This window comes from Ipomoea nil, unplaced genomic scaffold (assembly GCF_001879475.1).
Source record: "Ipomoea nil cultivar Tokyo-kokei standard unplaced genomic scaffold, Asagao_1.1 scaffold3195, whole genome shotgun sequence".
NCBI lineage: Eukaryota > Viridiplantae > Streptophyta > Magnoliopsida > Solanales > Convolvulaceae > Ipomoea > Ipomoea nil.
This window is the reverse complement of record NW_017619623.1, coordinates 3639615-3653541: the sequence shown is the minus strand read 5'-3', so window position 1 is coordinate 3653541 and position 13927 is coordinate 3639615. Positions and strand designations below refer to the sequence as shown.

Below are 13927 nucleotides of genomic sequence, written 5' to 3'. Positions count from 1 at the left end.
GGAATTGGGTGGAAAGTTAAAATTTCAAGATTTTGTTATTATATATAGTATAGATTACAATAAGAATTGTATTACAGTATTTTATAATATTAGAATAGAAGTTTAACGCAGAATTATTGTACGGATGCGAATGTAGAAATCAATATATTTTGTTACGAACAGAGATTCTTTAGGAATTGGGCGGAAAGTTAAAATTTCAAGATTTTGTTACTATATATACTATAGATAGTATAGATTATATATAGTATAGATAACAATAGGAATTGTATTATACTATTTAATAATATTAGAATAGAATTTTAACGCCGTATTATTGTGCGGATCGGAAAGTAGAAATCAATATATTTTATTAGGAAGAGAGATTTTTTAGGAATTGGGCGGGAAGTTAAAATTTCAGAATTTTGTTATTATATATAGTTAAAATACAATAAGAATTGTATTACACTATTTTATAATATTAGAATAGAATTTTATCGCAGAATTATTGTGCGGATGGGAAGTAGAAATCAATATATTTTATTAGGAAGAGGGATTTTTTAGGAATTGGGTGGAAAGTTAAAATTTCAGGATTTCGTTATTATATATAGTATAGATTACAATAGGAATTGTATTACACTATTTTATAATATTAGAATAGAAGTTTAACGCATAATTATTATACGAATGTGAAAGTAGAAATCAATATATTTCATTAGGAATAGATATTTTTTAGGAATTGGGCTGGAAGTTAAAATTTCAAGATTTTGTTATTTTATATATAGTTGAAATACAATTGGAATTTTATTACACTATTTTATAATATTAGAATAGAATTTTAACGTAGAATTATTGTGCAGATGGGAAAGTAGAAATCAATATATTTTATTAGGAAGAGAGATTTGTCAGGAATTGGGCTGGAATTTAAAATTTCAGGATTTTTTTATTGTATATAGTTAAAATACAATAGGAATTGTATTACACTATTTTATAATATTAGAATAGAATATTAACGCAGAATTATTGTGCGGATGTGAAAGTAGAAATCTATATATTTTATTCGGAAGAGAGCCTTTTTAGGAATTGGGTGGGAAGTTAAAATTTCAGGATTTTGTTAATATATATAGTATAGATATAGAATACAATAGGATTTGTATTACAGTATTTTATAATATTAGAATAGAAGTTTAACGTAGAATTATTGTACGGATGGGAAAGTAGAAATCAATATATTTTATTAGGATGAGAGATTTTTTAGGAATTGGTCGGGAAGTTAAAATTTCAGGATTTTGTTATTATATATAGTTAAAATATAATAGGAATTGTATTACACTATTTTATAATATTAGAATAGAATTTTAACTAAGAATTATTGTGCGGATGGGAAAGTAAAAATCAATATATTTTATTAGGAAGAGAGATTTTTTAGAAATTTGGCGAAGATGTTAAAATTTCGGGATTTTGTTATTATATATAAATATAATATAGATTACAATAGGAATTCTATTACACTATTTTATAATATTAGAATAGAAGTTTGAAACAGAATTATTGAACGAACGGGAAAGTAGAAATCAATATATTTTATTAGGAAAGAGAGATTTTTTAGGAATTAGGCGGAAAGTTAAAATTTCAGGATTTTGTTATTATATATAGTATTGATATAAATTACAATTGGAATTGTATTACACTATTTTATAATATTAGAATAGTATTTTAACGCAGAATTATTGTACGGATGGGAAACTAGAAATCAATATATTTTATTAGGAAGAGAGATTTTTTTGGAATTGGGCGCGAAGTTAAATTTCAGGATTTTGTTATTATATGTAGTTAAAATACAATAGGAATTGTATTACACTATTTTATAATATTAGAATAGAATTTTAACGCAGAATTATTGTACGAATGGGAAAGTAGAAATCAATATATTTTATTAGGAAGAGAGATTTTTTAAGAATTGGGCGGAAAGTTAAAATTTCAGGATTTTGTTATTATATATAGTTAAAATACAATAAGAATTGTATTACACTATTTTATAATATTAGAATAGAATTTTATCGCAGAATTATTGTGCGGATGGGAAAGTAGAAATCAATATATTTTATTAGGAACGCAGAATTATTGTGCGGATGGGAAAGTAGAAATCAATATATTTTATTAGGAAGAGGGATTTTTTAGGAATTGGGTGGAAAGTTAAAATTTCAGGATTTTGTTATTATATATAGTGTAGATTACAATAGGAATTGTATTACGCTATTTTATAATATTAGAAAAGAAGTTTAACGCATAATTATTATACGAATGTGAAAGTAGAAATCAATATATTTCATTAGAATAGAGATTTTTTAGGAATTGGGCTGGAAGTTAAAATTTCAAGATTTTGTTATTATATATATAGTTGAAATACAATTGGAATTTTATTACACTATTTTATAATATTAGAATAGAATTTTAACGCAGAATTATTGTGCAGATGGGAAAGTAGAAATCATTATATTTTATTAGGAAGAGAGATTTGTCAGGAATTGGGCTGGAATTTAAAATTTCAGGATTTTTTTATTATATATAGTTAAAATACAATAGGAATTGTATTACACTATTTTATAATATTAGAATAGAATTTTAACGCAGAATTATTGTGCGGATGTGAAAGTAGAAATCAATATATTTTATTAGGAAGAGAGCTTTTATAGGAATTGGGTGTGAAGTTAAAATTTCAGGATTTTGTTATTATATATAGTATAGATATAGAATACAATAGGATTTGTATTACAGTATTTTATAATATTGGAATAGAAGTTTAACGTAGAATTATTGTACGGATGGGAAAGTAGAAATCAATATATTTTATTGGGATGAGAGATTTTTTAGGAATTGGTCGGAAAGTTAAAATTTCAGGATTTTGTTATTATATATAGTTAAAATATAATACGAATTGTATTACACTATTTTATAATATTAGAATAGAATTTTAACTAAGAATTATTGTGCGGATGGGAAAGTAAAAATCAATATATTTTATTAGGAAGAGAGATTTTTTAGAAATTTGGCGGAGATGTTAAAATTTCGGGATTTTGTTATTATATATAAATATAATATAGATTACAATAGGAATTCTATTACACTATTTTATAATATTAAAATAGAAGTTTGAAAAAGAATTATTGTACGAACGGGAAAGTAGAAATCAATATATTTTATTAGGAAAAAGAGATTTTTTAGGAATTAGGCGGAAAGTTAAAATTTCAGGATTTTGTTATTATATATAGTATTGATATAAATTACAATTGGAATTGTATTATACTATTTTATAATATTAGAATAGTATTTTAACGCAGAATTATTGTACGGATGGGAAACTAGAAATCAATATATTTTATTAGGAATAGAGATTTTTTAGGAATTGGGCGCGAAGTTAAAATTTCAGGATTTTGTTATTATATATAGTTAAAATACAATAGGAATTGTATTACACTATTTTATAATATTAGAATAGAATTTTAACGCAGAATTATTTACGAATGGGAAAGTAGAAATCAATATATTTTATTAGGAAGAGAGATTTTTTAGGAATTGGGCGGAAAGTTAAAATTTCAGGATTTTGTTATTATATATAGTTAAAATACAATAAGAATTGTATTACACTATTTTATAATATTAGAATAGAATTTTATCGCAGAATTATTGTGCGGATGGGAAAGTAGAAATCAATATATTTTATTAGGAACGCAGAATTATTGTGCGGATGGGAAAGTAGAAATCAATATATTTTATTAGGAAGAGGGATTTTTTAGGAATTGGGTGGAAAGTTAAAATTTCAGGATTTTGTTATTATATATAGTATAGATTACAATAGGAATTGTATTACGCTTTTTTATAATATTAACGCATAATTATTATACGAATGTGAAAGTAGAAATCAATATATTTCATTAGAAATAGAGATTTTTTAGGAATTGGGCTGGAAGTCAAAATTTCAAGATTTTGTTATTATATATATAGTTGAAATACAATTGGAATTTTATTACACTATTTTATAATATTAGAATAGAATTTTAACGCAGAATTATTGTGCAGATGGGAAAGTAGAAATCATTATATTTTATTAGGAAGAGAGATTTGTCAGGAATTGGGCTGGAATTTAAAATTTCAGGATTTTTTTATTATATATAGTTAAAATACAATAGGAATTGTATTACACTATTTTATAATATTAGAATAGAATTTTAACGCAGAATTATTGTGCGGATGTGAAAGTAGAAATCAATATATTTTATTAGGAAGAGAGCTTTTATAGGAATTGGGTGTGAAGTTAAAATTTCAGGATTTTGTTATTATACATAGTATAGATATAGAATACAATAGGATTTGTATTACAGTATTTTATAATATTGGAATAGAAGTTTAACGTAGAATTATTGTACGGATGGGAAAGTAGAAATCAATATATTTTATTGGGATGAGAGATTTTTTAGGAATTGGTCGGAAAGTTAAAATTTCAGGATTTTGTTATTATATATAGTTAAAATATAATACGAATTGTATTACACTATTTTATAATATTAGAATAGAATTTTAACTAAGAATTATTGTGCGGATGGGAAAGTAAAAAATCAATATATTTTATTAGGAAGAGAGATTTTTTAGAAATTTGGCGGAGATGTTTAAATTTCGGGATTTTGTTATTATATATAAATATAATATAGATTACAATAGGAATTCTATTACACTATTTTATAATATTAGAATAGAAGTTTGAAACAGAATTATTGTACGAACGGGAAAGTAGAAATCAATATATTTTATTAGGAAAGAGAGATTTTTTAGGAATTAGGCGGAAAGTTAAAATTTCAGGATTTTGTTATTATATATAGTGTAGATTACAATAGGAATTGTATTACACTATTTTATAATATTAGAATTGTATTTTAACGCAAAATTATTGTACGGATGGGAAACTAGAAATCAATATATTTTATTAGGAAAAGAGATTTTTTAGGAATTGGGCGCGAAGTTAAAATTTCAGGATTTTGTTATTATATGTAGTTAAAATACAATAGGAATTGAATTACACTATTTTATAATATTAGAATAGAATTTTAACGCAGAATTATTGTACGAATGGGAAAGTAGAAATCAATATATTTTATTAGGAAGAGAGATTTTTTAGGAATTGGGCGGAAAGTTAAAATTTCCGGATTTTGTTATTATATATAGTTAAAATACAATAAGAATTGTATTACACTATTTTATAATATTAGAATAGAATTTTATCGCAGAATTATTGTGCGGATGGGAAAGTAGAAATCAATATATTTTATTAGGAAGAGGGATTTTTTAGGAATTGGGTGGAAAGTTAAAATTTCAGGATTTTGTTATTATATATAGTATGGATTACAATAGGAATTGTATTACGCTATTTTATAATATTAGAATAGAAGTTTAACGCATAATTATTATACGAATGTGAAAGTAGAAATCAATATATTTCATTAGGAATAGAGATTTTTTAGGAATTGGGCTGGAAGTTAAAATTTCAAGATTTTGTTATTATATATATAGTTGAAATACAATTGGAATTTTATTACACTATTTTATAATATTAGAATAGAATTTTAACGCAGAATTATTGTGCAGATGGGAAAGTAGAAATCAATATATTTTATTAGGAAGAGAGATTTGTCAGGAATTGGGCTGGAATTTAAAATTTCAGGATTTTTTTATTATATATAGTTAAAATACAATAGGAATTGTATTACACTATTTTATAATATTAGAATAGAATTTTAACGCAGAATTATTGTGCGGATGTGAAAGTAGAAATCAATATATTTTATTAGGAAGAGAGCTTTTATAGGAATTGGGTGGGAAGTTAAAATTTCAGGATTTTGTTATTATATATAGTATAGATATAGAATACAATAGGATTTGTATTACAGTATTTTATAATATTAGAATAGAAGTTTAACGTAGAATTATTGTACGGATGGGAAAGTAGAAATCAATATATTTTATTAGGATGAGAGATTTTTTAGGAATTGGTCGGGAAGTTAAAATTTCACGATTTTGTTATTATATATAGTTAAAATACAATAGGAATTGTATTACACTATTTTATAATATTAGAATAGAATTTTAACTAAGAATTATTGTGCGGATGGGAAAGTAAAAATCAATATATTTTATTAGGATGAGAGATTTTTTAGAAATTTGGCGGAGATGTTAAAATTTTGGGATTTTGTTATTATATATAAATATAATATAGATTACAATAGAAATTGTATTACACTATTTTATAATATTAGAATAGAAGTTTGAAACAGAATTATTGTACGAACGGGAAAGTAGAAATCAATATATTTTATTAGGAAAGAGAGATTTTTTAGGAATTAGGCGGAAAGTTAAAATTTCAGGATTTTGTTATTATATATAGTATAGATATAAATTACAATTGGAATTGTATTACACTATTTTATAATATTAGAATAGTATTTTAACGCAGAATTATTGTACGGATGGGAAACTAGAAATCAATATATTTTATTAGGAAGAGAGATTTTTTAGGAATTGGGCGCGAAATTAAAATTTCAGGATTTTATTATTATATATAGTTAAAATACAATAGGAATTGTATTACACTATTTTATAATATTAGAATAGAAGTTTAACGTAGAATTATTGTACGGATGGGAAAGTAGAAATCAATATATTTTATTAGGATGAGAGATTTTTTAGGAATTGGTCGGGAAGTTAAAATTTCACGATTTTGTTATTATATATAGTTAAAATACAATAGGAATTGTATTACACTATTTTATAATATTAGAATAGAATTTTAACTAAGAATTATTGTGCGGATGGGAAAGTAAAAATCAATATATTTTATTAGGATGAGAGATTTTGTAGAAATTTGGCGGAGATGTTAAAATTTTGGGATTTTATTATTATATATAAATATAATATAGATTACAATAGAAATTGTATTACACTATTTTATAATATTAGAATAGAAGTTTGAAACAGAATTATTGTACGAACGGGAAAGTAGAAATCAATATATTTTATTAGGAAAGAGAGATTTTTTAGGAATTAGGCAGAAAGTTAAAATTTCAGGATTTTGTTATTATATATAGTATAGATATAAATTACAATTGGAATTGTATTACACTATTTTATAATATTAGAATAGTATTTTAACGCAGAATTATTGTACGGATGGGAAACTAGAAATCAATATATTTTATTAGGAAGAGAGATTTTTTAGGAATTGGGCGGGGAGTTAAAATTTCAGGATTTTGTTATTATATATAGTTAAAATACAATAGGAATTGTATTACACTATTTTATAATATTAGAATAGAATTTTAACGCAGAATTATTGTACGAATGGGAAAGTAGAAATCAATATATTTTATTAGGAAGAGAGATTTTTTAGGAATTGGGCGGAAAGTTAAAATTTCAGGATTTTGTTATTATATATAGTTAAAATACAATAAGAATTGTATTACACTATTTTATAATATTAGAATAGAATTTTAACGCAGAATTATTGTGCGGATGGGAAAGTAGAAATCAATATATTTTATTAGGAAGAGATATTTTTTAGGAATTGGGCTGGAAATTAAAATTTCAGGATTTTGTTATTATATATAGTTAAAATACAATAGGAATTGTATTACACTAATTTATAATATTAGAATAGAATTTTAACGCGGAATTATTGTGGGGATGGAAATTAGAAATCAATATATTTTATTAGGAAGAGAGGTTTTTTAGGAATTGGGCTGTAATTTAAAATTTCAGGATTATATATAGTTAAAATATAGTAGGAATTGTATTACATTATTTTATAATACTAGAATAGAATTTTAACGCAGAATTATTGTGCGGATGGAAAGTAGTAATCAATATATTTTATTAGGAAGAAAGATTTTTTAGGAAATGGGTGTGAAGTTAAAATTTCAGGATTTTGTTATTATATATATTATAGATTACACTAGGAGTTGTATTACAGTATTTTATAATATTAGAATAAAAGTTGAACGCAGAATTGTTGTACGGATGGGAAAGTAGAAATCAATATATTTTATTAGGAAGAAAGATTTTTTAGGAATGTACAGATGGGAAAGTAGAAATCAATATATTTTATTAGGAAGGGAGATTTTTTAGGAATTGGGCGGGAAGTTAAAATTTCATGATTTTGTTATTATATATAGTTAAAATGCAATAGGAATTGTATTACACTATTTTATAATATTAGAATAGAAGTTTAACGCAGAATTATTATACGAATGTGAAAGTAGAAATCAATATATTTCATTAGGAAGAGAGATTTTTTAGGAATTGGGCTGGAAGTTAAAATTTAAGGATTTTGATATTATAAATAGTTAAAATACAATAGGAATTGTATTACACTATTTTATAATATTAGAATAGAATTTTAACGCAGAATTATTGTGCGGATGGGAAAGTAGAAATCAATATATTTTATTAGGAAGAGATATTTTTTAGAAATTGGGTGGAAAATTAAAATTTCAGGATTTTGTTATTATATATAGTATAGATTACAAAAGGAATTGAATTACAGTATTTATATTTTATTAGGAAGAGATATTTTTTAGGAATTGGGTGGAAAGTTAAAATTTCAGGATTTTGTTATTATATATAGTATAGATTACAATTGGAATTGTATTACAGTATTTTATAATATTAGAATAGAAGTTTAACGCAGAATTATTGTACGGATGCGAAAGTAGAAATCAATATATTTTATTAGGAAGAGATATTTTTTAGGAATTGGGGCGGGAAGTTAAAATTTCTGGATTTTGTTATTATATATAGTATAGATTATATATAGTATAGATTACAATTGGAATTGTATTACACTATTTAATATTATTAGAATAGAATTTTAACGCAGTATTATTGTGCGGATGGGAAAGTAGAAATTAATATATTTTATTAGGGTGAGAGATTTTTTAAGAATTGGGCGGGAAGTTAAAATTTCAGGATTTTGTTATTATATATAGTATAGAAGTATATATTACAATATGAATTGTATTACACTATTTTATAATATTATAATAGAATTTAAACGCAGAATTATTGTACGGATGGGAAAGTAGAAATGAATATATTTTACTAGAAAGAGAGATTTTTTAGGAATTGGGCAGGAAGTTAAAATTTCAGGATTTTGTTATTATATATAGTTAAAATCAATATATTTTATTAGGAAGAGAGATTTTTTAGGAATTGGGTGGGAAGTTAAAATTTCAGGATTTTGTTATTATATATAGTGTAGATATAGATTACAATAGGAATTGTATTACAGTATTTTATAATATTAGAATTGAAGTTTAACGCAGAATTATTGTACGGATGGGAAAGTAGAAATCAATATATTTTATTTGGAAGAGAGATTTTTTAGGAATTGGGCGGGAAGTTAAAATTTCAGGATTTTGTTATTATATATAGTTAAAATACAATAGGAATTGTATTACACTATTTTATAATATTAGAATAGAATTTTAACTCAGAATTATTGTGCGGATGGGTAAGTAAAAATCAATATATTTTATTAGGAAGAGAGATTTTTTACGAAGTTGGTGGGAAGTTATAATTTCAGGATTTTGTTATTATATATAGTATAGATTACAATAGGAATTGTATTACACTATTTTATAATATTATAATAGAAGTTTAATGCAGAATTATTCTATGGATGGGAGTGTAGAAATCAATATATTTTATTAGGAAGAGAGATTTTTTAGAAATGTACGTATGAGTAATTAGAAATCAATATATTTTATTAGGAAGAGAGATTTTTTAGGAATTGGGCGGGATGTTAAAATTTCAGGATTTGGTTATTATATATAGTATAGTCGATGATTATTATTGTTATAATAATAATTATTATTATTAAATTCTAATTATTATCATTATTATTAAATTATTAAATTCTTATTATTATTATTGTTATAATAATAATAATAATAATAATTATTATTATTATTATTATTATTATTATTATTTCTTCTTATTAGTATTATTATTATAACTATTATTATTGTTGTTATTAATATTATTGTTGTTGTTGTTATTGTTATTAATATTGTTATTGTTATTGGTATTATTATGAATTATGATATGATGATATGATATTATGATTATGATTACTATTATTATCTTTGTTGTATAAATATACAAATGGAATATAAGATGATGTATTTAATAAAATCACAATATTAGAGAAATGAAAAATTGGAAGAATGGAGGAATGGAAAACTGGAGGAATAGAGAAGAAAAACTGGAGAAATGGAGAAATGGAAAACTGGAAGTGGAAAAACAGAGAACTGAAGTAAACAACCCCTGGTTTTTCCTTTCTCCAAATTCTTAAGAAAGGTTGAGAAAGGAAATAGAAATAGGATTTGGAGAAAGAAATTTAGTAAACAACTTTTCCATTTTTCATTTTTCTACTTCTCCAATTTTCTACTTTTTTGGAAAATTCTCCATTTCTCCATTTTGGTAAACAACCCCGAAATGTTTGAGCTTAGCCATTTGATTGAAAAACATGATCATTATTTGTTAAGTTTTGCTTGAATATCATGTCTAAATATCCATTGTGAGTTATTGAGAATTTTGTGAAGAATATGAATATTTGGTTTGTACAGTACATGAGCTTATTTGATTACAGTGAAGTGAATTACTAAAGCATGAGATATAAGTTGAGTTTATGAAGTGTATTTCAAGCTTAAAGAGCATGATCAATATTTATTAAATGTTTTCAAAGAAGATTACCGAGAATTGAATTATGAGCATGAGTTAATACATTGCTTGTTTGACTTATAGTCAAAGAGAATTCAGATCTTCTTTATAGTAAAAGAGCATGTTTAGTATATCATGAACTAAAGTGCATTAGCGGCTCTAAGTAAGCCAAAGTAATCTTTCAAAAATCTATATCTATTTTGGGAAAATCATTATCTAGTTGCATTGAGAAGTTGCATGATACTTGATTTCCAATTTGTGAGAAAAGAGAAGTTGTTGAGAAGCTATGTGCATAAGCAATGTTGTGAAAATCGCGCCTAGGCGCCGCCCGGCTGCCGCGAGGAAGGCCGGAATCCGCCTCCTCCGCCGCAGGGCGACTAGGCGGCCGGTTAGGCGGTCTAGGCGCCGCCTAGCCGGCCGAACCTTCCAAAACCCCCTTTTTTTTTTTTTTGGGTTATTCGCCAAAACGACGTCGTTTGGCGAATAACCCAAAAAAAAAAAAATCGCGATTAAAATCACGATTTCGGCCAAGGCAGCAGTGAAGCTCATTTGTCGACCTCGAAACCCTTCCCTCTGCGTCTCTGCGATTTCGGACGTCGACAAAGCCGCACCCTCCGCCTCCCGCCTCCGCCGACCGATGCCTCCGCTGCGACGCCGCCCTCCGCCAGTCACCGTACAAAGTATCACAGCCCACAAGTACGTAGTCTCACTTAATGACTTAATAACTTTTCTGTTTTCATTTTTCAATTTCTCACTGTTTTCATTTTTCAATTTTGAATTTTCACTTAAATACTTAATCAGTTAATCACTTAATCACTTTGTATTTCACTATTCATTATTTCTATTTACTTATTTAGGGTTTTGTGATTTTATGTTTTTGAATTTTGATATATGTGAATTTATATACTGTATTAGGCATTTAGGCAATGATAATATATGTGATTCATGTGAATTTGTATTATTGTTGAAATGTGAATTTGTATTACTGTATTAGGCATTTAGGCAGTGATAATATATTAATATGTGAATATGTGAATTGTGATAATATGCCTAATTGTCTAATGTATTAGCCATTAATAATTTATTAATATTTAATAATTAGGTATGGCAAGTGATGATAATAATATTTCTCAAGCACCAATTCAAACTCAAAGTCAGATTGTTGGATCTTCTCAACCATCTACAACGTCAACTACAATAAAAAGAAAGTCCAATGACATAGGTTGGGACTATGAGGTAATTAATGATCCTACTAAGTCAATGGACAAGATTAAATGTTTATTGTGCAAGAAAGTAATGTCTGGTGGAGTTTATCAGATCAAAGAGCATATTGTTGGCATAGCAGGGAATGTTAGCAAATGCCCCATAGCTTCAAAGGAAGATCAATTAAAATGTAGAGATGCTCTCATGATGGCAAAGAACAAAAAGAAGAACAAGAGAGCTGAAGAAGTTAATATAAGAGGGGAGGTAAACATTGGTTCGCATGAGAGTTTGAGTAATACACCTACAAATACTATTGATGTTGATGAGTTGCAAGACATGCAACAGTTTGGACATTTCAAGCCACCTCGTCCAATTGGCCCTATGGATAAGTTTGCAAACCAAATCAATCCTGAAAGTTCTTTGAGTTCAGGAAAGGGCATGGCGCAACAGCGGATAATTGAGGCATTTGACAAGGAGAGGGTTAACCGAGTGAAAGAGTACATATGCAGATGAGCTTATGAATCAGCTATTCCATTTAATGTTATTAAGAAAGATAGCTTCAAGTTGATGATTGAAGCTGTTGGTCAATTCGGTCCGGGAGCGCATACACCATATAGATATGAATTGAGTGAAACATATTTGAAAAAAGAGGTTAATCGAGTCCGAGACAGTTTGAAGGTGCATAAAGCGGAGTGGAAACTAAATGGATGCTCAACTATGACTGATGCATGGACAGATAGGAAGAGAAGAAGCGTCATGAACTTGTGTGTCAATTCAAGTTTAGGCACTGTTTTTTTATCTTCTAAAGAATGTTCAAGTGAGGCACACACAAGTCAGTTTATATTTGAATATGTGGAGCAGGGCATTGAACAAGCTGGAGAGGAGAATGTTGTTCAAATTGTCACAGATAATGCCGCGAACAACATGGGAGCTGCTAAATTGTTGAAGGAGAAGAGGTCACGGCTATTTTGGACTTGTTGTGCAACTCATTCCATTAATTTAATGCTTGAAAGCATTGCAGTTATCTTTAAATCTTTATTCTTTAATCTTTATTCTTTAACTTTAAATCTTTATATTGTTCATACTTGAATCCCTTGCGGGTTTACCACGGTTTAAAAAAGTTCTTGATCAAGCAAAGAGTTTGACTATCTTTATCTATGCACACCATAAAACCTTGGCAATGATGAGATCCTATACAAAGAAGCGTGACATAATTAGGCCAGGTGTGACTAGGTTTGCTTCTGCATTTCTTACTTTGCAGAGTATAAGTAGTAAGAAAATTGAATTAAAGGCTATGTTTTCAAGCAATGAATGGGATGAATGTAAGTTTGTCAAAATAGTTAAAGGGAAAGCTGCCTATTCTACTGTCACCAATGCTTCCTTTTGGCAAGGGGTTACATTATGCTTGAATGTTTTTGCACCGTTGGTGAAGGTGCTTCGCATTGTTGATCAGGATAAGAGACCTTCAATGAGATTTGTTTATGGTGAGCTTATGCAAGCCAAAGAAGACATTAAGAAGGCATTCAATACAGTAGAAAGAAACTATGAGCCTATTATTAAGATAGTCGAAGAAAAGATGAGCAATAGGTTAGATTCTCCTCTTCATTTGATGGCTTACATGTTGAATCCTTATTATCATTTTAAGGATCCTCGACTTCATTTGGATGTAATTGTTTCTCTTGGATGCATTGAGTTTCTTGAAACATACTATCATGGTGATATAGAAATGCAAAACACAGTATTGAATGATGAATTTCCCAAGTATAAGAAGAAAGATGGTGTATTTAGGAAAACACTTGCGGTCAAAGGATGTGAGTTTAATAATGAGTGATATGATCCGAGTAAATAAGTTACTACTTTACTACATCTTTTGATATTTATACTTCATATGTTTTATACTTTTATACAATTTTGAATTTTGATGTAGCAATGTGGTGGTCAACTTATGGTTTGGCAACTCCAAACTTGCAAACAATTGCTA

At 26.6% G+C, this 13927-nt stretch overlaps 1 protein-coding gene across 1 annotated transcript; it reads left to right on the top strand.

Moving 5' to 3' along the window:
• The first annotated feature begins 11847 nt into the window (after positions 1-11847).
• On the top strand, positions 11848-13035 carry LOC109168286. The gene is made up of 2 exons (XM_019317303.1): positions 11848-12426; positions 12496-13035. The coding sequence occupies exons 1-2, from the start codon at positions 11848-11850 to the stop codon at positions 13033-13035; spliced, it is 1119 nt and encodes a 372-aa protein (XP_019172848.1).
• The last annotated feature ends 892 nt before the right edge of the window (positions 13036-13927 follow it).

Bases quoted from the DNA above. Each gene is read 5' to 3' on its own strand.
- LOC109168286 (XM_019317303.1), top strand. From the start codon at position 11,848: ATGGCAAGTGATGATAATAATATTTCTCAAGCACCAATTCAAACTCAA. The intron at 12,427-12,495 runs GTTAACCGAGTG...AATGTTATTAAG, and splicing joins AGGCATTTGACAAGGAGAGG to AAAGATAGCTTCAAGTTGAT.